Source organism: Cervus canadensis, chromosome 2 (assembly GCF_019320065.1).
Source record: "Cervus canadensis isolate Bull #8, Minnesota chromosome 2, ASM1932006v1, whole genome shotgun sequence".
NCBI lineage: Eukaryota > Metazoa > Chordata > Mammalia > Artiodactyla > Cervidae > Cervus > Cervus canadensis.
Genome location: NC_057387.1, coordinates 70,447,432 through 70,474,719, shown reverse-complemented (window position 1 = coordinate 70,474,719; position 27,288 = coordinate 70,447,432). Strand labels below are relative to the sequence as shown.

Below are 27,288 nucleotides of genomic sequence, written 5' to 3'. Positions count from 1 at the left end.
CACCATTGTAAACTACAGGAGTGTTGAAGGAAGATCCTAATGTTCAAAAGAGCTCCTCAGGAAAGACTGGAAAACAGTAGGAAATTGGAAAAAATCTAGTTCTAAAATAATACAGAAGACCAAAAGAATAAGAAAAGTCAAGACACATTTGAAGAATGGCTGGCTACCGGATATCAAGATTTTTTTATACAATTATAGAAATTAAAGCAGTTATATAGTAAAGAAAAAAATAGACATGTAATGGAGAAAAAAATTGTAAAGTACATATGTGAATGTATAAGGACTTGATATCAATGACATAGATGATATATAAATGAAAAAATTGTAAAGTACATACATGAATGTATAAGGACTTGATAGCAATGATATAGATGATATAAAAATGACATAGAAATATAAATTTGTAACAATACAGCATCTAATTATATAAATGCTATTAAATATATAAAGGATATATAAATGATAAACATTTATATATTTAAAAACAGTAAGAAAAAGACAGTCTATTTAAAAAAGTAGTGTTGAGTCAGTGGATTTCCTTGGAAAAGTAAATGGTTCCAGTTCAGTTCAGTTCAGTCGCTCAGTCGTGTCCGACTCTGCAACCCCATGGACTGCAGCACACCAGGCTTCCCTGTCCATCACCAACTCCCTGAGTTTACTCAAACTCATGTCCGTTGAGTCGGTGATGCCATCCAATCATCTCATCCTCTGTCATCCCCTTCTCCTCCTGCCTTCAATCTTTCCCAGCATCAGGGTCTTTTCCAATGAGTTGGTTCTTCACATCAGGTGGCCAAAGTCCTGGAGTTTCAGCTTCAGCATCAGCCCTTCCAATGAATATTCAGGACTGATATCCTTTAGGATGGACTGGTTGGATCTCCTTGCAGCCCAAGGGACTCTCAAGAGTCTTCCCCAACACCACAGTTCAAAAGCATCAATTCTTCAGCGCTCAGCTTTCTTTACAGTCCAACTCTCACATCCATACATGACTACTTGAAAAACCATAGCCTTGACTAGATGGACCTTTGCTGGCAAAGTAATGATATGCTATCTAGGTTGGTCATAGCTTTTCTTTCACAGAGCAAATGCCTATTAATTTAATGGCTGCAATCACCATCTGCAGTGATTTTGAAGCCCCCAAAAATACTGTCTGTTTCCACTGTTTCTCCATCTACTTGCCATGAAGTGATTGGACCAGATGCCATGATCTTAGTTTTCTGAATGTTGAGCTTTAAGCCAATTTTTTCACTCTCCTCTTTTCACTTTCATCAAGAGGCTCTTTAGTTCTTTTTCACTTTCTGCCATAAGGGTGGTATCATCTGCATACCTGAGGTTATTGATATTTCTCCTGGCAATCTTGATTCCAGCTTATGCTACATTCAGTCTAGCATTTCTCACGATGTACTCTGCGTATAAGTTAAATAAGCAGGGTGACAATATACAGCCTTGATGTACTCCTTTCCCTATTTGGAACCAGTCTGTTGTTCCATGGCCAGTTATAACTGTTGCTTCCTGACCTGCATACAGATTTCTCAAGAGACAGGTCAGGTGGTCTGGTATTCCCATTTCTTTCAGAATTTTCCAGAGTTTGCTGTGGTCCACACAGTCAAAGGCTTTGGCATAGTCAATAAAGAGGAAGTAGATAGTTTTCTGGAACTCTCTTGCTTTTTTGATGTTCCAGTGGATGTTGGTATTTTGATCTCTGGTTCCTCTGTCTTTTCTAAATCTAGCTTGAACATCTGGAAGTTACGGTTCACATACTGTAAATTTAGTCTCAACTTCACCCAAAACATAAAAATGAACCTAAGAGAGACTGAAAACTTCAGTATGAAAAATAAATCTTTATTAGAAGAAAATATGGTTGCAACATGGCAGGCTACGTATTCTTAAATATGATACAAAGTGTGAGCCATATGAGAAAATTGATAAATGTGTTGCAATTAAAATTTTAAAATTTGCCTGTCAAAAATAGTTATAAACAAGGAAAAAAAGTGAAGCTGCAGACCTGGGAGTAAATAGTTGCATTATATATCCAAAAAGTTATTATTACCTAGAATATATAATGAGCTACAAGTCAATTTTTAAAAGAACATGTTTACTCTTTAATATTTTTCTTATTTCTCACCCAGAGTTTCTCTTAAGCATCTGAACTAGAGGAAATAATGCTTAGACTTTCAAATCCAATTCTGTAAAGGTCAGTTAATGTTAGTATCCAATGTTTAGAAACACTGTCATTGGCAGTTTATCCTATTGCTGAAAATATAGAAACTTTGAACTTTTTATTCTGATAAATGTAAGAAAAATGCTTAGGTCCTTCCTATCAGAAGATTTATGTGGTGCCTAAATATATCTTACATGTGCTGTGACTAACCTAATTGTCTGTATCTTGGTACTGTTATCCTCCTGCCACTGGGTTTAATTACATTGCATTATGACTGGTAATTAAACAAAACAAAATATCATTATATCATTAGTGGTTTTATAAGACTTTGAAACCTTTTCCCTAAGAGCTCTTGTATTTATCACAGCTATCACCGCAGTAATCAGTTCTCCCAGAATTGTTTCTGGTCACTGACTTGTCATGTATACATTTTCCAGTTGCTTGGAATTTGAGCTCAGAAACCACTGATGTGCATTGATTTAGGTGGATTAAAGGCCTTTTGTTCAACCAGCTAGATTACAACCATTTTGAAGCGGTCTTACTCTTAAATGTGTCCTATTTTAAATGGGAATACTAAAAGTCCTATAGGAACAACCAGCAAGTTCATTCTGTCTGAGTTGCCTGTGGTTATGCAACAGAAAATAAAAACAAAAAAAAAGAAGCTACCGTTTACAATCTGCTGAGTTGGATCTTCCAATAAGTCTTGACACAGCCAGGAGAGTACATCTTGTAAATCTTTCTATGATGCTATAAACAGTACAGAAGGGTAGAAATATCCTGAGTGAAAGGCACTCTGGAACTGTAGCTGGGACCACAGTCCAGTATGTATGCAAATGTGAAGAAAGTATGTACCTTTCAGCAAAACTACCTCCTGGTTGAGTGCTAAGTGCTTCAAACTGCTCTTCTGAGGGTAAAAAATAGCATCTGGATACATAAGCAGTTTTTTGAAAGATTAACTCAGTCATTCTGGCTTACCTATATAAGTCAGCATCTGTCATTTAAAAAAAAAAAAAAAAAGGTAATTCAGAGGAGCTTTACAGGAAAAATTTATCTCCTCAACTTTTCTTCTTTCTTATCCTCTCTCTTTCTTGCCTTATATTTACTTTTAAGCTTTTCAGCCACTCCAGCATATGAAATTTGCTACTGGCTGAAGTTGTGGTCATTTGGTATTTTCTATGACCTTGATTTATATCCTCAGCATTAACAGCTTGAGGTTTAGGGCTATTTGTCCTCTTAAGTAAACAAACAAAAGAAAGTCTAGCTCAGGACTTTTAAGATTTGTAAACAGCTTACAGTTTCAAAGTAAACCAAGGTCTTTGAAATTTCAACCAGAGTTCATAGTGCAAGTTTACTTAAATGTGAGTAGTATCCCAGGTGGCACAAGTGGTAAACAATCTGCCTGCCAGTGCAAGAGACGCAAGAGACACAGGTTCTATCCCTGGGTCAGAAAGATCCCCTGGAGAAAAAAATGGCAACCCACTTCAGTATTCTTGTCAAGGAAATTCCATGCAAGAGGAGCCTGGTGGGCTACAGTTTATGGGGTTGCAAAGAGTTGGGCATGACTGAGCACACAAAAATGATCTAGTTTAAACCAATTTTGTAGCTTTCATGGTGGCTCAGATGGTGAAGAATCTGTCTGCAATGCAGGAGATGCAAGAGATGTGGATTTGATCCCTGGGTAGGGAAGATCTCCTGGAGAAAGGAATGGTTAGCCACTCCAGTATTCTTGCTTGGAGAATTCCATGGACTGAGGAGCCTGGTGGGCTACCTAGAACTCAGAAAAATATATACAATATTTGTAAGCAAGTAATATTATGTATTTTCATATAAAGATATAAAATATGTACAAAAAAATCTCTTTCAGAGCACCACAATTCTCATGATTAAAGAATGGCTGGAAAGAGTCCTGTTGTTACATGAAGAAAGTTTGGTTCTTGTCTGGGTCAGCCATTAATGACCTCTAAGGCCTTGGGTAAGAGTTGACTGCTGGATGACTCTTGACCGTAACTGTCTGGGTGTTGTTGATTAATTGGCTGCAGCAGTCTCAACTGTGACTTTACAGTTTGTGAGTTTTCACTGTGTGACCAGAACCATGTGTTTGGTGACTAGTAGGTGACTAGTAATCTGGATCCATATTTTTACTGCTTCTCCAAGTGATTGAATTAAAGTCTGTGCCAGTGTTCAGTGTCTAAAATCACACTGGTGATGGTGGGCCCTTGGTTGGCTTCTTTCTCAGGGCTGTGTACTTACCTCCCTGTGGTTAATTGAGGGTAGAAATCAAGGTAGCTGAACAGGAAGAGGCCCTGGGGCCTCTGTTTTGTAATCTGTTTGTACAAATACCTGAGTCTATGCAGAAGAATATATGCCTGGAAACAGTAATGCTCTGATTGAAATAAAAATGACATCATAATTATTACTATTCCAAGCAAAGGCAATGACAAAGTAGCATAAAAATTCACCTATTAATTACTTGGTATCAACCCACCTAACACCCAAATTATTAGTTGAACCTAATAAGACAGATATAATTTAATGGCAAAGATACTATATTCTGTTTTTCTGGCATATTCTTTGGTATCAACTAATTGTGGATTAAGAACACATTATATGACTTTCCTGAACCCATTTATATCTTTTGTAAAATTGCTGGGGTTGTCTTACTTGTCCTCAAAAGCTAGCACTAACCATTCAATACATTTCTCATTCTGTGATATTCACCTCATCAGAGTCTTGGAAGCAGATAGCTTTTCATCTCTTTTGATTGACATAGAACCTCTTTATAGTGTCACCCCATCTTTGCTTAGCCATGCTTTCACAATATACTACTGGGCTTATGGTCTTATATTTTGATTTCTTCTTGATCTCTAGAGGCCTTTATGAAATATTTTCAGCTGAATAATCTACAGTGATACAGTCTGGGTCAGCTTCCTTATTCCCTGTTCATGTTCCCAGTTGCAGTCTTATGGAAAGAGGTTAGAATGAATCATGAATAAGCTGGTGGCTTTATCTGCCACCTGGGAGCCATAACTTTAAAATACAGTTTTTGAGTTTTGAGCACATAATGGCTGTTGCACACATTAAAAGACAGTTTTGAGGACATACATTATTTACTGTAATGACTGATTTACACCTTTGTCCTCAAATTGTTCCAGAGAATTATTGCATGTTTCTTTAACCCTATGTGATCAGATAAGTGAATAACTATGTTAGTGATGAGGTTAGAATATATGCAGATTCAGTGCTTCCCTAGGGCATCTTCAATTCAGCCTGTGAAATCCTTAAATGTGTTAGTATCCAGAGACAACAAAAAGGCTTACTTAATTGCTAAATGCATTGTTATGAGGCAAGATCAGATGGTAGCATCACATAAAACCTTTGCATGATTAATACTTTAAGTACAGATGATTGAGTATAGCAGTTGTATATAATAAGATTAATATATCTTAAGCTACCCATTATAGAGAGAGCTCATGGGGAAGACCATCATTTTAATTGCTAAAAGTAGAGGGAGGGAAAGGTCAGGTGATAACAGAGTACAACTGAATTTCATCTCTCTTGACAAAAATTTTCTATGATTTCTATACACATTCTTTTCTTTATTTATAACATGCATTTCTCTTTATCTTATGTCTAATGATTTGCATTCCTCCTAGTAACTCAAGTATAGTTATTCTTCATTTTTGAATTTGACTCTATAGAAATTCTCTGAGCATGTTGTCACCTGTTAAATTTTAAGAGGGTGTTACACTTCCTTAAAGTTGTATTAGGTGATGCGTTCTTAATACTATATAGGGCAGAAAAGTCTAAGAACAAAGTATAGATTCTTAAGAGGGGCTTAATCAATTGTGTCTCTTCCCTTGGGTGAGGTAGGTCGATCACTCCATTGGAATAGGTACCAATGTTCTGATCAACCAAGCTCAAATGACATGGTTAGCAATATGGAACTAACAACTGATTATCTCATTGTATTACTCTTTTATTACAAAATGATTTACATTATTCTAGTGCTTACTCCTTGGAAGGAAAATTATGACCAACCTAGACAGCATATTAAAAAGCAGAGACATTACTTTGCCAACAAAGTTCCATCTAGTCAAGGCTATGGTTTTTCCAGTGGTCATGTATGGATGTGAGAGTTGGACTATAAAGAAAGCTGAGTGCTGAAGAATTGATGCTTTTGAACTGTGGTGTTGGAGACTCTTGAGAGTCCCTTGGGTTGCAAGGAGATCCAACTAGTCCATCCTAAATAAGATCAGTCCTGGGTGTTCACTGGAAGGACGGATGTTGAAGCTGAAACTCCAATACTTTGGCCACCTGATGCAAAGAGTTGACTCATTTGAAAAGACCCTGATACTGGGAAAGATTGAGGGCAGGAGGAGAAGGGACCAACAGAGGATGAGATGGTTGGATGACATCACCGATTCAATGGGCATGGGTTTGGGTGGACTCTGGGAGTTGGTGATGGACAGGGAGGCCTGGAGTGCTGTGGTTCATGGGGGTCGCAAAGAGTCAGACATGACTGAGTGACTGAACTGAACTGAACTGAGTGTTAATTTAAATGTCAACATTCAAACTTAATGACTCAGTGAACACATATATTCACCATGATTATATCAAAATTTGGGGGCTGTAGTTAATATTCTCCACATTTTCTTGACCTTCTGGTTATATGACATAAGCCAAATATAGAAAAAAAATCCTAAGCCAGTATGTTTGGTTTGGTTGTCATATTCAGAAAGAAGAGAATAATGATAATGGATTTTCCTTAAGCCTGAGTAAGTCCCAGCCCTCTTGGGGAGCTGCATTATATTTGAACTGACTTTTTCATCCATTCCATTATACATTTCATCCTTCTTACACTCCAGGCTCTCAGAATGTGGTGAAAAAAGCATGGTAATTCAGGGCCCAGCTCATCCCTGAGTCAGTTCTATGGTTTGATTAGTCTGAAATGCTTGGGTGCCTTCATCCAAAAATACTTACACTGTGCCCTAACTATGCACATGGAAACATTGGGATAGATCAAACGTTGGGCTGCATCAGTGATTTAAATAAAGATTTTAGCTTTTGTGGGTTATGCATTCTAGTAGGGGAATAAAAAGTAGATTTTATAGAGTGCTGCTGCAGCTGTTCAGTTGCTAAGTTGTGTCTGACTCTTTGTGACCCCATGGATTGTGGAACGCCAGGCTCTGTGGGGTTCTCCAGGCAAGAATACTGTGATAAATGTACTTAAAAAATGAAAGGAGCCTGGTTGGGAGAATTGGTAATAGCGTCATGAGGGGGCAGTGAGGAACAATGTAGAGGTTGTGGTTTTAAATGAGGTGATCAAGATAAGCCACAGTGAGAAGACATTTGAGCACAGTTGAAGAAGATTAAAAAAGTCAGCCCATACACATAGTTGAGAGAAAAGGCATTCAGGGAGGGAGGACAGCTGAATTCATTGCCCTCAATCAGAAGAATGTCTACTATGTTTGAACAACAAGGATGGTTAGAGTGGATGGAGTGATAGACCCCAATGTGAATATGTGAATGTCTTCTAACACTCGACACAATCCTGTGGATGGAAGGATTGGATACAATTATCTTACAACATAATGAAAAAGGAACCAATAACTACTGAGTACAGACCTTATGCTTTTTAATTTCATCTTTGCATAAATCTGGGCTTCCCTTGTGGCTCAGCTGGCAAAGAATCCACATACAATGTGGGAAACCTGGGTTTGATCCCTGGATTGGGAAGATCCCTTGGAGAAGGAAGCAGCTACCCACTCCAGTATTCTGGCCTGCAGAATTCCATAAACTGTATATAGTCCATGGGGTCACAAAGAGTTGGACACGACTGAGTGACTTTCACTTCACTTCACTTCACTTTCATAAATCTATTGAGGTCATTATTATAATCACCATTTTACAAATTAGGGTGATAACACATAGATAGGTTATAAGACCAAGGCTACAAAGCTATTAAGTAATGGGGCTGAGATTTGATCCCTTCAAATCCTGAAATCTCTCAGCTACACCACCCACCCTCACTAGTATTCATGGCTTTCAAGTTCAGTTTTTAAACAAAGCAGCCAAAAATATCTAAGGGTTACTAAAACCCAGGTCCAGGGCTAGCACATAGTGTCATATTGGCTAATGGGATCGGAAATGATGGTGACTCCCACTTGTCACTCATTTGCTTATTTCACAGCACTCCTTGCCTTGTTTACAGGAAGAGAAACTGTTGAAGGTGACCTCAGTATTGCTCATAGACATCAAGAGTTGCAGTCACTGTGTAAACCAACCAGCCAAAGAGAGCTATACGACCAGTCTCCTTGTCCCAGTCAAGGTCTCCTTTGGGTCACATTCCTGAGCAGTCATCTGATAACACCAGCTTCCTCTTCCCAGCATGGAACTACTGGGAGCAGTCAGTTGGGCTGAAGTTGTCAAGGTCATAAGCAACCCTGCCTCCAGGTAGAAGACATGAGTCATCTGGGGAGGAAAGCATGCCCATTTTGACACCTCAAGATGACCACAGATCAAGGCCCCCTTTGAAACTCCTGGGCATCTAAAAAGCACTGTTTATAAACCTCTGGCTCCTCATGAGTCATGATTAGATTTAATAGGAAGACTTACCCTACAGGGAAAAACAATAAAACCTACTGGTGTTGTTCCAGAGAAGTACCTGAGCTTAATAAGATCTTGCACATAATTCTGATGAAGATTTCATGTCCCAAATGATCAGAATAGCTAAATCAACAGAATGTTTGCTGAAGTTCTGCTGTAACATGTCCTATTGGTGTGTGACCCCTTTTATTAATGACAGAAGTGATGATAATAATAGCTGCAAATATTTATGGAATGCTCACTTCGGGCCAGACACTATTCTAAGCACTTTGTAAGAACAAATGTATTGAATTATGGTAGAGAATTCTGAAAAATATATGTTGTTGTCTTCATTTTATAGATGAGAAAAGTACAGTGCTGAGACATTTTTGTCCCAGGTCATGTGGCTTTTAAGCACTAAAACTTAGCAGAATGGGTCCAAGTTGGTACTCAGACATTGGAGGAGCTAAATAAATATTGATTTCGGTTTCTTTTCTGTTTGTGGACCTATTGAGCAGTCTTGGCTGGATTGGAAGGAAACGTAGATCATCTTATTTTCTACTCAATGACTTCTCTCTCCCAGAACCTTCCAGAACGTGGGCCCGCACACTGGTGTTTGTTCTTGGCACTGCTGTCTGTCCTAGGGTCTACTGCAAAGTCACAGGCTATACTCCTTCGGGAATGTTGGAGGAGGCACTGCTATTTCTCAGTAAGAGTCTGTAGGGTTTTCACAAGAATAATTGATGTGTGTGAAGTGCCACAACTAGAAAAACTGCCACTTATTATAGTTCTAAGAAGTATGGTCAGACAACAATGACAGTTGTTAGGAATTTTAGTCATCTCATTAGTATAGGGTCGTTTGTTTTTTTAAGAGATAAATTATTAGAATATTTGAGGATAAAAACACAAGTTCTAAATTTTGTTAATTTAAGGAAGAAAGAATTCAAAACTTGAGTCATAAGTAAATTATTGCCTAGTGTATACAAGGACTTAATACAAATATTTATGAACTGGCTGGTTAAATAAATGATATTAAGCTCATGGTGCTAAATTAGTAGCAGATAAAAGTAGACCAAATTTACTTGGAAATAAAAGCTTTTGGAAAAAACTATGGAGTATGAAGCTTGCCTGCCCCTTCTTATACTGACCATTCATAAGAATGGTTTCAATTGTATATCAGGGATTGAGAATTTAGGGTAAAAATTACAACCTGAAACTAGTATAAATACTATGCTTATCATTAAAATGAACAAAAAACTTTGGGACAGATGAAGCACAAAGCTGAACAGAATGAAAAAAATAATAATAATGAATTTTAATAATAGTGATTATTATTTTAATAAGTTAATATTATTATTAAATCATAATAACGAATTTTTTCAAATAGAATTATTAGCTTTTTGCATTGTGCATTGAGAAAAACCCTAATCTAGGGCTTCACTTTTTGAGCTGAATAAGAATTTATCAATTTCCAAAGCAAATTCCCACATGGTACAAGTATAAGTTAATGAAAACAAGAGAGTTTATAAGCCTTCCTCCAACATATTTCTATTAAAATAGCTAGGAGGCCTGGAATTCTGAAGAATGTTTGTCATTTTTCAAATAAAATCACTTACATTTTTGACAATCTTTAACATCACACGCTAGTGTTTTTTCTGTCTAAATCTGAGTCATTCAGAATCCAAACATTGCTTTTAGACTATAGCTCTGCTTTAGATTAAAAAATCATATTGGATTCAAACTTGGACTGGATACATTATCTCAAGTCGGTTGTCTCTTCCACAAATATTATTGTAATCCACCCTCCTGACTGTTCCATGCATTTGCCTATAAAAAGAAAATTGTTCTAGATTATGAAATACAGTAACAGTTGAATGTTATCATCGTCTTTGGTCTTATATTCTCAAATGTTAAAATATTAGTTCTTTAAGAACTTCAGTAAGAAAAAAACAAAATTGGAGGCTTTATTCATGAAACCAAAAAGATGTCTATGTTTAAAAATAAAATGAAAAATAATGAAAAGTTTAAATTGTGATCCAAATTATTAACTAAGCATTTACACATGCCTTTATTTCTCTAATTTATATTAAGAGAAGAGCCAAACAAAAAGAAAAGTGAGAGAAAACAAAGAAAGTCTCTCATCTGTATATTTTAACTAGATGTCAGTATTAAAACAGCCTTGCTCAGACTTACAAGCTTATGGAATCTTCTAGAGGAATTTATGCATTATCAGTATTGTGTATGGAGGCAATGTGATAATATGATCTGGCATATCTTAGAAACTTATTTTTTTTCCAGACTCATTATGATATCAACCCATTTCAATATTGACATTGTCACCTCAACTGTTTCATTTTGCAATAATATAAAATTCTCATATCATTACATGGTCTATGTATATAAAATAACTAGAATTTCTTTTTCATATCATCCTTATCATAATTTATCACACACCTAACATTTTGTTTACTGCATTTACCAGACTTGCAAGATTCTGATAAAGACATGGAACAGGAAAGGTCCAGAAAGAGGAAAAGCATAAGAGACATGCAGGAAAAAGGAAAAACACTATTTGTCATTAATAAAGAATATGATCCTGACAATTAGGTTGTCATAAAGGCAGAATACTTCTGCTCTTAACATCTGTTTGCATGAGAGTCAATGCTTCAGAAAGAAAAGATGTTCCATTAAGAAATTTAAGTGATGGTCCTGGAAGTGACAGGAGTTTAGAGATGGAGATCTGGGAAAATGAAAAAGTTAGTATGCTCCCTGTTTTCAAAGATGTTTCCATGGGCAGACTCTGAGCTGTAGGGAGAGAAGGGGTTTTTGAGATAAAGACAAAGATAGCAGCACAGTTAGAGTTACAAAGAGAGAGAGGATACACAGAAGACTTTAGAATAATCTGTTGTATTCAATAAAAACACTAAAAAAGCATTATTATCCAGAACATATTTTAAAAACTCTCACAAGCCATTAAGAAATTGACACATAACTCATGTGAAATTGTCAATTTTATTGCTGGACATCATGGAAGAAAACTAAAGTATCAGTAATATTTGGAAAGATTCTCAACCTCATATCTTGATCAGGAAAATGTAAAATAAATTAGCAATAAGATACCATTTCATACCTACAAGGATGTGAAAAATTAAAATATCACAAACATCAGTATGGACACACATGAGGGAAATCTTCATAAATGCGATCATAGAAGATGCATGTGCCCATTAATCCAGCACTTTCACCCCTAGGTATCTATCTTAGAGAAACTCATGCAGATGTGCACAAGTAAACATGTATACAGATGATTTTTTTTTACAGTGAAATGAAATAATTTTCCCTTGGCAAGGGACTGACAAATTATGTTTTCTTCAAACTATAGTATACACTACAGCAGTTAAAAGTAACATTTTAGAGCTTCATGTTTCAACATGGATAAATATCGAGAAATACAACTTTGAGAAAAGAAAACCAAGTAGCAAGTCATACATATAATGTGAAAACAGATATGTAGATATTGTAAACTCACAGAAAAATATACATATTTAATGGATGCATATACGTGTAGTAAAAGTACAAAGCATGCATAGTTCTAGGACATAGCAACCTCTGGATGGGGTTACCTTTGGAAATGGGTATAGGAGAGAAAATGGAATGGGTTGGGATGTGGGGTGTTATTGTAGTATTTTCTTTCTTTAACAAAAAGAAAGTTGAAGAACTTCCAATAATGTGATCTTGACAGCAAGATTGGTTTTTAACCTCCCAAAAATTCCTCCTGAAAAATAAATGAATCAATCAGGATAGAAAATGAGAAACACATTGACAGTGTCAAAATAAAACTAGAAGGTAAGATATTTCCATAAACTTCAGAGTATGAATACAAATGATAAATCACCTGCATGCAGTAGACCAATAACACAATCAAAGTTCAGTGGCAGGAATAGTGAGAAATGAATGGGGACAACTTGGTACCCCACAAACTCCAGGTTGAAATAATTTGTCAATAAATATCCACTTCTGAGGAAAGAGAACACTGTGTATTTTGGGTAGAAACCTGGAAGCAGATCTGAGAATGAGCAGTGAAATGGAAAAACCCCAGGGTTTGCAATTTGTAAATGAATCTAAACAATGGCATGCAAGCATTACAAAATCAAAGTTCTGAGCTCATTTCAATTTGTAATTAAATGACCATATAATTAAGTCACCAGTTGTTGTTCAGTTGCTTTCCTGTCTGACTCTTTGCGACCCCATGGTCTGCAGCATGACTCCAAATGTCCTTCACCATCTCCCAGAGTCTGCTCAAACTCATGTCCATTGAACCAGTGATGCCATCCAACCGTTTCATCCTCTATTGTCCCTTTCTTCTCCTGCCTTCAGTCTTTCCCAGCATCAGGGCATTTTCCAATGAGTCAGTTTTTCTCATCAGGTGGCCAGACTATTGGAGCTTCAGCTTCAGTATCAGTCCTTCCAAGGAATATTCAGGGTTGATTTTCTTTAGGACTGACTGGTCTGATCTCCTTGCTGTCCAAAGGACTCTCAAGAGTCTTCTCCAGCACCACAGTTCTACGGCATCAACTCTTGGGCACTCAGCCTTTTAGACTGTCCAACTTTCACATTCTGTATTTCTCTCTTTACTTCTTTACTCTGTCATTTAACTTATAAATGGAAGTTAACTGGTGACAGACTTTATTTTCTTGGGCTCCAAAATCACTGCAGATAGTGACTACAGCCGTGAAATTAAAAGACATTTGCTCCTTGGAAGAAAAACTATGACCAACCTAGACAGCATATTAAAAAACAGAAACATTACTTTGCTGACAAAGGTCCATATAGTCAAAGCTATGGTTTTTCCAGTAGTCATGTATGGATGTGAGAGTTGAACCATAAAGAAGGCTGAGCACCAAAGAACTGATGCTTTTGAACTGTGGGGTTGGAGAAGACTCTCAAGAGTCCCTTGGACTCCAAGGAGATCAAACCAGTCGAATCTAAAGGAAACCAACCCTGAATATTCATTGGAAGGACTGATGCTGGAGCTGAAGCTCCAGTACTTGGTCACCTGATGCAAAGAGCTGACTCATTAAAAAAGATCTTGATGGTGGGAAAGATTGAAGGCAGGAGGAGAAGGGTTTGGCAGAGGACAAGATGGTTGGATGACATCACTGACTCTATGGACATGAGTTTGAGCAAGCTCTGGGAGATGGTGAAGGACAGGGAAGCCTGGCATGCTGCTGTCCATGGGGTCACAAAGAGTTGGACATGACTGAGTGACTGCACAACTGGAAAAAACATAACTTTGACTATACGGACCTTTGTAGGCAAAGTAATGTCTCTGCTTTTTAATATGCTACCTAGGTTTGTCATTGCTTTTCTCACAAGCAGCAAGCATCTTTTAATTTCATGGCTGCAGTCACTGTCCACAGTGATTTTGGAGCCCAAGAAAATAAAGTCTGTTACCAGTTAATTTCCATTTATAAGTTAAATGACAGAACAAGGAAGTAAAGAGAGAAATCCAAAACGTGAGACATTTTATAGGACAAAGAATCCAGTTTGTACAAGGCATGTCTGGAGGGGGAAAAGAGAGGTGAGACACTTCTCTGAGTGTAAAGGAACTTAGAGACATAATCAAATTAAAGTGGGAACCTTGTTTGCATCTTGATTTAAACAAACTGAGGCAAGAGATAGATGGGACCCAGGCTGAATAGTCTATCCCTGTGGACAGAAGCTCCATAATAGCAGAAACTCCATAAAAGCAAGATGAAAAAAGGCTGGGTCCTGCTTAGATGAGAGATGAAAGTCCACATATTCCTCATTTTCAGTTAAGGAGATCTCCCTGACTACATATACACAGAAAGTTTCCTTGGAGGTCAAAAGAGAGGGGGGTGTCACCTAATAGTAAGTGATGCGGCTACCCATAAGCCTCTTAGATAGAATCCATCTTGATTAAGACATGCACACGCACACATGGGAGGACCCTGAAATATACCAAATATGAACTCAGAACCAGGCAAAGCAAGATAATCGGTCAGAGGAAACTTGGAAGAAATGCCCCATAAAAGTAATTCAAACTACCAAGAGGATGCAACTCTCTCTGAACCCGCCTGTGTGTCTATCCACACTTACTGTACTCTTTTTTTCTCCCAATAAACACTGTTTCACTACTTTCTGTCTCTATATGGAAATTAATTTCTACACAGCTGACAGGCCAGCCTCTTGCCCCTGGCCACTGCCCCTGGTGATTTAGTGGTTAGGATTCAGCCCTCTTCCCTGTCGCTGCCCAACCTCAGTCTCTGGCAGGCATCGAAATCCTGCTTCAATTCACTGCAAGCTGAGACCAGCTGAGGTGAAAACCAATAAACACATTTTGGAGGCAATTTGTACACTTGACTTTGGACTAGGTATGAGATGATACTAAAGAAATAGTGCCAATTTTATTATGAATGAGAATAATATTGTGATTTTGTTAGAAAGTGCCCATAAATTTCAGAACCATACTGAGTCATGTAGGGGTAAAATTATGCTGTGTGATATTTGCTGTAAAATGCACCAAGAAGAAAAAAGAAAAACTGTTTATAAAATGGGTCAAGTTGGTGGCTCAGACAGTAAAGAATTTGGCTGCAATGCAGAAGACCCTGATTTGATCCCTGGGTCAGGAAGATCCCCTGGAGAAGGGAATGGCTACCCACTCCAGTATTCTTGCCTAATGAATCCCATAGACAGGGTCACAAAGAGTTGGACACGACTAATGACTAACACTTTCACTTTCATACAAAGCCACAGTCATCAAAACAGTGTGGTACTGGCATAAAAACAGGCATATTAAATTAATGAGATAGAATAGAGAACCCAGAAACATACCCTTGCACATATGGTCAAATAATCTTCAACAAAAGTGACAAGATGACACAATGAGAGAAAAAACAGTTTTTTCAACAAATGATGTTGAGAAAACTGAATATCTACCTGCAAAAGAATTAGTTCAGACCTTTACCTTACAGTATTTACCAAAAACTAACTCAATATGGATTAGAGTTCTAACTGTAAGACCTGAAACCATAAAAATTACTAGAAGAAAACACAGGAGAAAAGCTTCATGACATTGGATTTGGCAATGATTTCTTGGTAGGACACCAAGAACACAGGAACAAATCTAGACAAATGAAACTATATCAAATTTAAAAACATCTATACATCAAAGAAATAGCCAACAGAGTGAAAGGCAACCTTCGGGTGGGAGAAAATACTTGCAAGTCATATATATGACAAGGCGTTACATCCAGTATGTATAAAGAACTCTAACAATGACGACAACAGCAACAAAATTTAAAAATGGGCAAAAGACTTGAATGGACATTGCTTCAAAAAAAGACATACAGATGGCTCACAAGTACATGAAAAAAATACTTCCAGATGACTAATCATTAGAGAAATGAAAACTTCAATAAAATATTACCTCCTCCATTAAGATGGCCACTATAGCAAAAAATAACAAATGTTGGAGATCCTGGAAGCTTTGTACACTGTTAATGGGAATGTAAAATGATGCAGCCACTTTGGAAAACAGTATGGAGGTTCCTCAAAAAAATTAAAACATAATTACCATATGATCCAACAGTTCCACTTCTGTGTGTATATTCACAAGAATTGAAAACTCAATTTCAAAGAGAATTTGCACACTCGTGTTCACTGAAGCAGTACTTATAACAGCTAAGAAATGGAAGTAACCCAGATGTCCATCAGCCAATGAATATATAAAGAAACTGTGATAATACATACATTGAACTGTTATTCATGAAGGAAATTCTGTCATGCGCTACAACATGGATGAAACTTCAGGACATCATGCTAAATGAAATTAGCCAGATATAAAAAAACAAATACTGTATAGTTCCACCTACATGTAGCATTTATAATAGACAAACTCATAGAAACAGAAAGTTGAATTGTGGTTTCCAGAGGTTGGGGGAAGGAAAAAATGAATTGTTCAAAGAGCATAGAGTTTCAGTTTTACCAGAAGAAAAACTTGCAGAGATTCATTGTATAACAGTAGGAATATGGCTAACACTACAAAATTGTGCACTTAAGAATGGTTGTGATGGTAAATTTTATGTTATGTTTTTACCACAATTTTAAAAAATAAATAAAAAACAGATTCAATGAATATGACAAAATTTTGGTAATTGTTTTATGACTGATATCTCTTGTGGTCCAACTGAGGCATGTGTGCTCGACTGTGTCTGACTTTGCGACCCCATGGACTCTATCTAGGTAGCCCACCAGGCTCCTCTGTCCACGGAGTTTTCCAGGCAACAATACTGGAGTGGGTGGTCATTTTCTTCTCCAGGGTATCTTCCAGACCCAGGGATTGAACTGGTGTCTCTTGCATCTCTTTCCTTGACAGGTGGATTCTTTACCAGCTGAGCCACCAGGGAAACCAGATGTCTCTTTTACTAGTCTCTAATCTTATATATATATATATATATATATATATATATATATATATATAAGTTTTAGTAATTATTTTAGAAAAAATTGAAAAACTATAGGAAATGTTAACACATCCACTCAGCACAAGAAGTAATTGGGTGTTTTTGTATGTCTGGAATATTTCATAATTGAAAAAAGTAATAGATATAGAAAATTGGCAACATTAGACCTTAAGTTCATCCAGTTTGAATCTATGGATCTCAATTTCAAATTAGTATAAGAAAGAGAATCCTATACTAGTTAAATCAATTGTGCCAGTAGAGAAGATCATATAGTTCGAAAAGGACTTCATGGGGAAGATAGGGTCAAATCCAAGGGAGTGATCTGTACTTTGTAGAAACTCTGAAAATATATCCTATATATATATGGATGGATCTTCCCTGTAGATAAGAAAATTAGACACAGTTAAGGCATAAGGCCTGGATGTATTTGTCTGTCACAGTTAGATGCCACTATCTTTTTGTGCCATTAATAGATCCTGAGACTCCTGTGCTAGTTCTTTTTCACTTTGCTGAAAAAGAAAAAAGGTGCTTTCAGAATTCCAAGGTATTTGCTGCTATACTCTGATAGCTGAGAGTAATGTTTGAGTGTTCCTTTTTTTTTCTTCAGGGAATGCTAAAAAGTTGTCAGCTATAGTCATGACCAAGTCAAAATGATCCATGAGCTTTTTTAAAATCTTTTTTAAAATTTATTTTTAATTGAAGGATAGTTGCTTTAAAGTGTGTTGGTTTCTGCCATACAACAATGTGAATCAGCCATAAGTGTACAAATATTCCCTCCCTCCCTCCCCTCCCCCATCCCACTCCTCTTTGTTGTTGAGCTCCCTGTGTTTTACAGAAAATTCCCACTAGCTATCTGTTTTGCATATGATAGTATATATTTTTCAATGCTACTCTCTCAGTTTGTCTCACCCTCTCCTTCCTTCACTGTGTCCACAAGTCTGGACCCATGAGCTTTTACACAGGTTAATGATTGAAGACATAAAAGAGAAGACATTGATAATAACATTAGCATCAAAACAGGATTGCATTCTCCAAATCAAACAGGCCATAAATAACTATAAAAAAAAGACAAGAAAACTTCAATTAGTTACTCAGGAAATCTGCTCTGATTTTACACCTACTCTAGTGTGTCTGTTTTATGTTTTTTCACAGAAGATGTTTCTGAATATGGCCTATTAAAGAAACCTTTGAAGCTATTATTTGTTATTTATTTTGAAATGAAGATTTACAAAAGTTGCAAAACCAGGAAATTTACATTGATACAATGTTGTGTATAGGTCTGTTATTTTACTATATGTGTAGTTTCCTGTAGCCACAACTACAGTCAAGATATAGAATTCTTCCATAAGCACAAAGATTTACTGATATTGAAATCAAACTTATACTTGACTCTGTATAAGTCCTTTTATTTTATTTTTTAATTCCTTCCTCTACAGGCATTGAGAGTCACTTAATAGAATATGTATTTTTTGTTTCAACTGTTTAAACAAAATTTAGAATGTTTAAGAGGAAAAGGCAGCTCTTTTGTGTTTACAGACAGTTGTTGTCTCTTCTTATGTTCTACAATTTCTTCTTCATAATTTCCTTTCTTATTCAAAGACTTCTTTTAATCATTATTTTAGCTTATGTTCTGCTGTTGACAAATTCTCTCAGGGGTTTCATTCATCTGAATATGTCTTTTCCCTCAACATTCATTAAGAAGAATATACAGGATTTACTTGTGGAAGCCAGATACAGCATTTGGGGTTGATGTTTCTTTTCTTTCGTTGTCTGAAAATTTAACATTTCTTCCTCACTTCCATGAGGATGAGAAATCCATGATCATTCAAAGTGGTCTTTGAGTTGGTAGGTAAAGTGTCATTTCTCTCTTGTTGCTTTCAAGTTGTTTTCTCTGTTTTTCATTTTCTAGAGTTGTCCTCTCCATTCCACTTCTGAGACACCCACTGAGCTTTTTACTTCAATTATTTTTTGTTTTTAAATTTCTACTTGGCTCTTCTTTATATTTTCCATTTCTGAGCTGATGCTTTCCATTTTTTCATTTGTTTCAAGTGTATTTATAGTTGCTCATTGAGACATTTTCATAATGGCTCCTTCAAAATCCTGTGACATAATTTCAACATCTGGGTCATATTAGTGCTGGCATTTGCTGAATGTCTTTACTCACTCAAATCGAGATTTTTCTGGTTCTGAGGATAATGTGTGATTTTTTTATTCTATCCTGGACATTTTGGGTGTTATGTTGTGAGACTCTAGGCCACATCTAAATCTCTTGTATCTGCCCTCCCTGATACTGTGTCATTGAGGGGGATACTTCCTCACTACTGCCAGAGGGGATAAAGGTCCAGGTCCCCATATACCTCAGGGCTGCCTCATTACTGCTGAACGGAGGTGAGATTTCAGGGTCCCCACTCAGTCTCCATGACAGTTTCCTCATTGGGTATGGAAGGGGTGCCACTGCTTCCCACTTGACTTTCACTAGGTTTTGACCTCCACTGACACTACAGGAAGGAAGCTATCTTAGCGCTGGCTGGTAGTGAAAGTTCCCCACTCAGCCTTCTCCAGTATCACTTCATTGCTGCCAGATGGGAATCCCTCGGTGGCCTCCACTGACGCTGTAGGGAGAGGCTTCTGACTGCTGAGTGAGGATGAGAGTTCCACTTCTCTACCGGGCTTCCACTACCACACTGATAGTGCCTTATTACATCCTGGCAAGGGTGGAAGCCTAGGCTCCCATCTCAGCTTTTGCTGATAGTAATGGAACTCTGACGGGGACAACAGAAGACAAGATGGTTGGATGGCATCATCAACTCAATGGACATGAGTTCAAGCAAACTCTAGGAGATAGTGAGGGACAAGAAAGCCTGGCGTGCTGCAATCCATGGGGTCGCAAAGAGTCAGACATGACTTTAGTTACTGAATAATGGAGCTAGAGCTTCATTTTGTTCCATGATGTATTTCTGTGTTAGGGTAGCTATTGTCTAAAAAAATTTTTCTTTTTTCATGCTGTCCCTTTCTTTGTCCTTTGCTAGAGAGAATGGGCTTTCTTTTTTTTTTTTTTTCTTTTAAACCAATTCCTACTGACTCTTCTGGGTTATGGCTTCTCTAGCAACACCCAATGAGGATATACAAGTCAAATAGAAAACTCAGGGAATTTGCTACATGGTCTTTTGAGGGTTTCAAGATCATAGCTGGTCTTTCCTTTTCTCACTACATTCACAATGTTCTGATATATGTTTTATATATAATGTCTAGGGCTTTTACTTGCACTTAGTAGAAGAAATTATATCTACTTCATTTAGTCTGTAACCAGACAGTGAGATTTTAGAACTGTATAAAGTCTAACTTAATTCAGACAATTTTTAATTTGATTAAACAACTTTTGTTAACTTTTAAAAATAATTTAGTTGTAGTAAAAATGAGTTACAGTGGAGCAACCACCTCATCCCAATTCTTAACAGCTAGTATAATAAATTTAGCTCAGAGTAGGTAAGATCAGTAACCTGGGAAGTCATCTTTCAAAGAAGGACATGATTTTCTTTGGAAACCAATAACAATAGGGCTTGAGTGTGGCTCAGATAACGTATTAACATAGCTAAAGAAAAAAATATGTGACCTGATTATTAATGTGAAACCTTGAAAGAAGAAGTCCTCCAAACCCACATGTAATACTTTTCATTTCAACAACACAAAGTGAGAAAATGCCCTATACAGGGAAGTGGATTTTCCAATACTTTATCCTTAGACATTCTGTCTTCAGACAGAAAAATATAAGCATTGACCTGGCCTAATTTGACTAACTCCTTCCTTTTGTTCTGGTTCCACAAAAAGAGGTGACTGTACATATCTGTTGGACTTCATGTTGACTTCTTATAGAAAGAGAATAAGCCGCACAGAAGATCCAACTTTCTGATACCTGCAGCAACTCTTTCTTTAAGTTGGCCTTGTCACCAGTTTCTCATGAGTCTGTACAAGTCATCTCCTCATTTCTACACCTTCAGAGTGGAGTAGCAGATAATGGAAAGAGGGACCCAGAGCAACTTACTGCCTCCTGGGAGAGCCAGATGGCTTCCCTAAGCAATATCTCTAACCTCCTCAAATTACTCCAATTGTTATTACATGCTTCAAAAACAAGTACTTAGAAACTATACTTTTTAACATGACCATATTAATGCCTAATAGGCATTTAGCTACAGTGATCTAAGCACCATAAAGAAAAAAAATATTCTTAAGGATTCATATCCCAAAGAGTAAATGTTTCCTGAAGGTAATCTGACAATCTGATACCAGCCATTCTTCCATTCAAGAAATATTTATAGACTGTCTTGTACTGTCCAGGTTCTTAAGATAGGTCAGGAAAGGCAGCAAACTCCTGTCCTGTGAAACTTACATTCCAGAGGGTGGAGACAAGACAGAAATAAGACATGTAAGTCATATATATGTTTGTAACACATGCCATGGGAAAAAAACGTAATTCAGGGTGAAGGGGATCAAGAATGTGGGAGTGGAAGGGAAGGGTGTAATGGAAAGTAGGATGATACAATTGAGGAGATGAGATCCTACACAAATTTAAAGGAGAAAAATATCTGCATGTAACAAGGACATCTGACAACAAAGAATTGAAAAAGGGAGAGAGAGATGGAGAAGATGCAATCAGAGAGGTAAAGATAAGAGACACAGAAGTACAGAACAGACTTTTGAACTCTGTGGGAGAAGGTGAGGGTGGGATGTTTCGAAAGAACAGCATGTATACTATCTATGGTGAAACAGATCACCAGCCCAGGTGGGATGCATGAGACAAGTGCTCGGGCCTGGTGCACTGGGAAGACCCAGAGGAATCGGGTGGAGAGGGAGGTGGGAGGGGGGATCGGGATGGGGAATACGTGTAAATCTATTGCTGATTCATGTCAATGTATGACAAAACCCACTGAAAAAAAAAAAAAAAAAAATAATAAAAAATAAAAATCTGCTCTTCAACAAAAAAAAAAAAAAAGAATGTGGAGACTATATAAGAATGTTGCGCCTTATACTGACTGACACAAGAAGCCAAAGAGGATATTCATTAATGTAAGCTTTTTCTTTGCTGTAACTTCAAATTGATAGCAACAAGAAGAGTTAAGGAAATAACTTTTACTTATATTAATCGGTTGTTTATATTTTCTCCCATTGACACCTATCATTCTCTCTCTCTCTCCCCTTCTCTTTTTCTCTCTGTTTCTGCCTTTCCCTTTAAATAGATGATTTTTTCCCCTAAATCATTTGACAGTAAATTGAAGAAACTGATAACTATATACTCCTGAATAGTTCAGTGAATATATTCTCAAAAAAGGGGCATTCTCTTATATAACCATGGTACAGTTAATAAAATTAGGAAAATTGATATTGATAAGCACTGTTACTAACTCTACCATTCATATTTGAATTTTGTCAATTTTCTGGGTAATATCCTTTATAATTATACTTTCCCCTCTGATATAGCCCTGGAATCATTTTTTTCTTTAAGAACTCTAAGTTCTTTTTAATGCAAAATGTAAATAGTAATCAAGCTCTAGGTATTAGGTGTGCTCATGCTAATGCTGTGTGATAACTTATAGACAATCTCAGTGAACACATCTTATATATGTACATGTGCACATATACACATATATGCCTATATATATTATCATTTGTAGATTTATCTAGCGAGAACAGTAGATATTAAAATCCTTGAGTTTATAGTAATACTTTCGACTTCAATCCAATACTAATGTCCCTTCTTTCCATATTTGTAACTCCCCCTTAAGACACTGCCCCATTACCTTTATTTACTCATCTATGTAAGCAGGGTTTAACATTGCTAATCCATACCATTTCAAAAAGCAAATCTGTTAACTAGAGTTCAATATTTGTCTACAGTTTTATAAAGGTAAATTACATGCAAATAAATGCATAACAATTTTGTACAATTTGATGATTTTTTGACAAACGCATATACTTATTTAACCTGTAACTCCTCTAATTCTGCTAACCTGTCACGGGAAAGAAGTCAAGGTTATATGCAAGGAGATGATAATAAAGATTGTTCAGAAAATTTTAGTGAGGCAAAGAGGGAAGTAAGAACCTTGGTTGTGGGGAAAGATATTGTAAAGGATATAGAATCAGTGAATTTGAGACTCATATAAGGTTTAAGGAAGGGCTTCCTCTGGTGGCTCAGCATAAAGAATCCTTCAATGCAGGAGCCACAGGAGATTCAGGTTTGATCCCTGGGTCAGGAAGATCCCCTGGAAGAGGACATGGCAACCCACTCCAGCATTCTTGCCTGGAAAATCCCGTGGACAGAGGCACCTGGCAGGCTACAGTCCATAGAATCGCAGAGTCGGGCATGACTGAATGATTTAACATGCACGCATGCATGCATGCATGGGGTTGAAGGATAGTATAGGACATTTTCATATGGACTGTCATATCTGTGTGTCAGCATATTTACTGACACAATAGATGCTCATTGTCAAAATATGAAAATATATTGAGAGTTTATTATATTTTGCATAATCCTAAAGGTTTCTTTCTCTTGGGAAATGCTTTCTTTCTTGAGGCCACTCATAGATTGGTGTATGCATTTTTAAATTGCTTCTCACATCTGCTAAATCTAAAAGTGAAATATGAAAGAAAGAACACAAAACTTGTTCATTTGCTTAGTTGTGTCTGACTGTTTGTGACCCCATGGACTGCAGCATGCCAGGCTTCCCTGTCTTTCACCAACTCCCAGAGCTTGCTCAAACTCATGTCCATAAAGTTGGTGATGCCATCCAACCATCTCATCCTCTGTCAACCCCTTCTCCTCCTGCCCTCAATCTTTCCCAACATCAGGGTCTTTTTCAATGAGTCGACTCTTTGCATCAGGTGGCCAAAGTATTGGAGTTTCAGCTTTAGCATCTGTCCTTCCAATGAATATTCAGGACTGGTTTCCTTTAGGATGGAGTGGTTGGATCTCCTTGCAGCCCAAGGGACTCTCAAGAGTCTTCTCCAACAACACAGTTCAAAAGCATCAATTCTTCAGTGCTCAGCTTTCTTTATAGTCCAACTCTCACATCCATACATGACTACTGGAAAAACCATAGCTTTGACTAGAAGGACATTTGTCAGCAAAGTAATGTCTCTGCTTTTTAATATGCTGTCTAGGTTGGTCATAGCTTTTCTTCCAAGGAGCAAGTGTCTTTTAATTTCATGGCTGCAGTCACCATCTGAAGTGATTTTGGAGCTCCCCCAAATAAAGTCTATCACTGTTTCCATTGTTTCCCCATCTATTTGCCATGAATTGATGGGACTGGATGCCATGATCTTAGTTTTCTGACTGTTGTGAAGTGAAGTGAAGTTGCTCAGTCATGTCCTACTCTTTGCAACCCCATGGACAGTAGCCTACCAGGCTCCCCAGTCCATGGACATTTTCCAGGCAAGAGTACTGGAGTGGGTTGCCATCCTCCAGGGGATCTTCCCTATCCAGGGATTGAACCCGGGTCTCCTGCATTGTGGGTAAACGCTTTACCGTCTGAGCCACCAGGGAAGCCCCTCTGAATGTTGAGTTTTAAGCCAACTTTTTCACTCTCCTCTTTCTATTTAGTTTAGATGGCCGTTCAGCAACTCTTCTAGACAGATGCCTTTTAGCTTTACAATTTTAATGGAGAAATGTATCACCTCTTAAAGAGAACTTTTGGTTCTGAATATCAACTTAAAAATTGTAAGGTCCTTTTTAACCTTTGTATTCTGAAGCAGTTTTAGTAAGTTAAAAAAAAAAATCCTTCAAAGAATATAGTATGAAATGTAACTATGCTTTCTACTGCCTTGCTAAAAAGTTGACAGTATTAGTTTTTCTATCTTCTAATTAAAAAATATATAAAAAAAGATAAGTCACAATCCTTTTATAGAGCCAATAGATTCAATTCTAAACTTTCCACATAGGTTATTCTCAGTTTTCAGCTAACAGGAAATATTTGTTTTGCTGCAACTTTAATATAACCTAAAATATGTAAATATTCACAGTCTTTATGTAATTTATATTGCCCATATGAAAATGCCTTCACAAGTAATCCATGACCAAAGCTGCTATAAGAGGAAGTAAATGGGTGCTCATAACACACAAATTCAGTTGTTCTTATTGCTTTATTAAAAAATAAATTTCATATTTTCACTACAGTATACTTGGATCAAAGATAGCTATCAAAATCCACAGACAGGGCAAGAACAGTTGGTGTGTTTTCTCAGCAGACTTTGAACTCAATGATCCTAGAAAATTCACTGAATCTCTCTGTGGTTCACATTTCAGTTGTTAAAATGGTGTGGGAGAGGGATTGAGTGGGAAACTCAATCCCTACTGAGTTTAAGGATTTATATTAATTGCAGACTTTTTTGTTTAATTTTTTATATTTTGTTTTTGGTGCAACATGGCTTTTGGTCATTGTTCTTTAGTATTATCTCCAGAAAGACTGTAGAAAAACAGGAAGGAACATAGGGAACAGGAAGCAAAATTAAAACAAAACAAAACCAAACCTAGGATTTCCCTGGTGGCAGAGTGAATAAGAATCTGCCTGACAATGCAGGGTCTGCCAGTTTGATCCCTGGTCTGGGAAGATCCCGCATGCCATGGAGCAACTAAGCCTGCAAACCACAACTACTGAAGACTGCATGCCCTAGAACCCGCATGCTGCAACTATTGAAGCCTGTGTGCCTAGAGCCTGTGTTCCGCAGCAAGAGAAGCCACCACATTGAGAGGCCTGGGCTCTGCTCACCACAACTGGAGAAAGCAACAAAGACCCAGCACTTACAAAAAAAATCTAGACCATTAATTTTACATGAATTCAGGAAAGGACATTGGTTCATAGACTAGGAGAAGATAGGAATGTACAGATTATTTAGTCCTCATTTTCTTGATGAAGAAACTGAAGTCATGCAGGTATGTTGATTGCCCCAAACTGAGGAATCTCTTAAAACTACAACTCCATGCTTTTTTCCAAGATAGATTTGTGACTAATTGAGAATAATCTATATCTAAATTGTCAGATCAGAACATTTTAATACTGTACATCATGAAATTAGCCAAAACTGGATGAACCTGGTATTATTGTGACACAGAGAAATGGAGAAAAAATAGGATGATTCAAACATTAAACCTGGTTATATGGAGGCTTTAAGATGTATCAGGTACTGTTGGGTCCTGTGGTCACAGTCTTTTAGGGAACAGAGATATATCTACCAGTAAGGATAATATAGTACAATAAGTGCAATTTGAATGGCAAATCACAAAATGCTGTGAGCACTTGGATTGGGGAGGAATTAATTCAGCCTAAGAGATTTCTGTTGATCTGTGCTTCACAGAAGTGATGATATTTGAGTTTGACAGGCACCTGTGGCTGGAGGCTATTTCATTCAGAAAGAACAGCAAAGGTATCAGATATCATACATACAGTGAAGTGTGTTAAAGGAATAGCAAGGAATTCAACCAGGCTCTAAATATTTATGCAAGTGCTTCAGAGATGTATTTTGAAGAGTTCTTGGCTTATGAAAACTGCAGAATCATTTTGTTCAAAAAACTTTTTACTTATTTCAAATCTTGCTCAAGTCAAAAATCCTTTAGAATACATTTCTACTCCTCTGGTAACAGCATCACCAGGCCCACCAATGGCATGCTTATTTGAGTAATTGTCATAAGCTATACATGTTGACCAGGCTTCCCAGGGTGGCACAGTGGTAAAGAATATGCCTGCCATTGCAGGAGATGTAAGAGATATGGCTTCAGTCCCTGGGTTGGGAAGACCCTCTGGAGTAGGAAATGCCAATCCACTCTAGTATTCCTGCCTGGAAAATTCCATGGACAGAGGAGCCTGGGGTCTACAGTCTATGAAGTTGCAAAGAGTCAGACACAACTGAGCAACTAAGCACATACATGTTAACAACCTGTGAATAACCAGTCTTTTATAGCTTTGGCCATAGTTTGGCTATATGTGTTTGAAAAAACTGTGTGGATTTTGCCAGACTATTTCCTTCTCAGTTATGGATAGAATTCAGTTAAAAGGTAACTAATGCAAA

General features: G+C 37.2%; 1 protein-coding gene across 2 annotated transcripts in view; it reads right to left on the bottom strand.

Annotated features, from left to right (window-relative positions):
• PTGER3 (prostaglandin E receptor 3) overlaps positions 1-27,288 on the bottom strand; it is a 250,471-nt gene that overhangs the window by 6,121 nt on the left and 217,062 nt on the right. Inside the window, exon 3 of one of the 2 annotated variants that reach the window (XM_043460976.1) lies at positions 11,737-12,518. The exons of the other annotated variant lie outside the window; for it this stretch is intronic. Coding sequence (XP_043316911.1) covers positions 12,498-12,518 — 21 coding nt within the window. The 3' untranslated portion in view covers positions 11,737-12,497. Of the gene's footprint in view, positions 1-11,736; positions 12,519-27,288 lie in introns of those variants that run through there. 2 annotated transcript variants of the gene reach the window in all.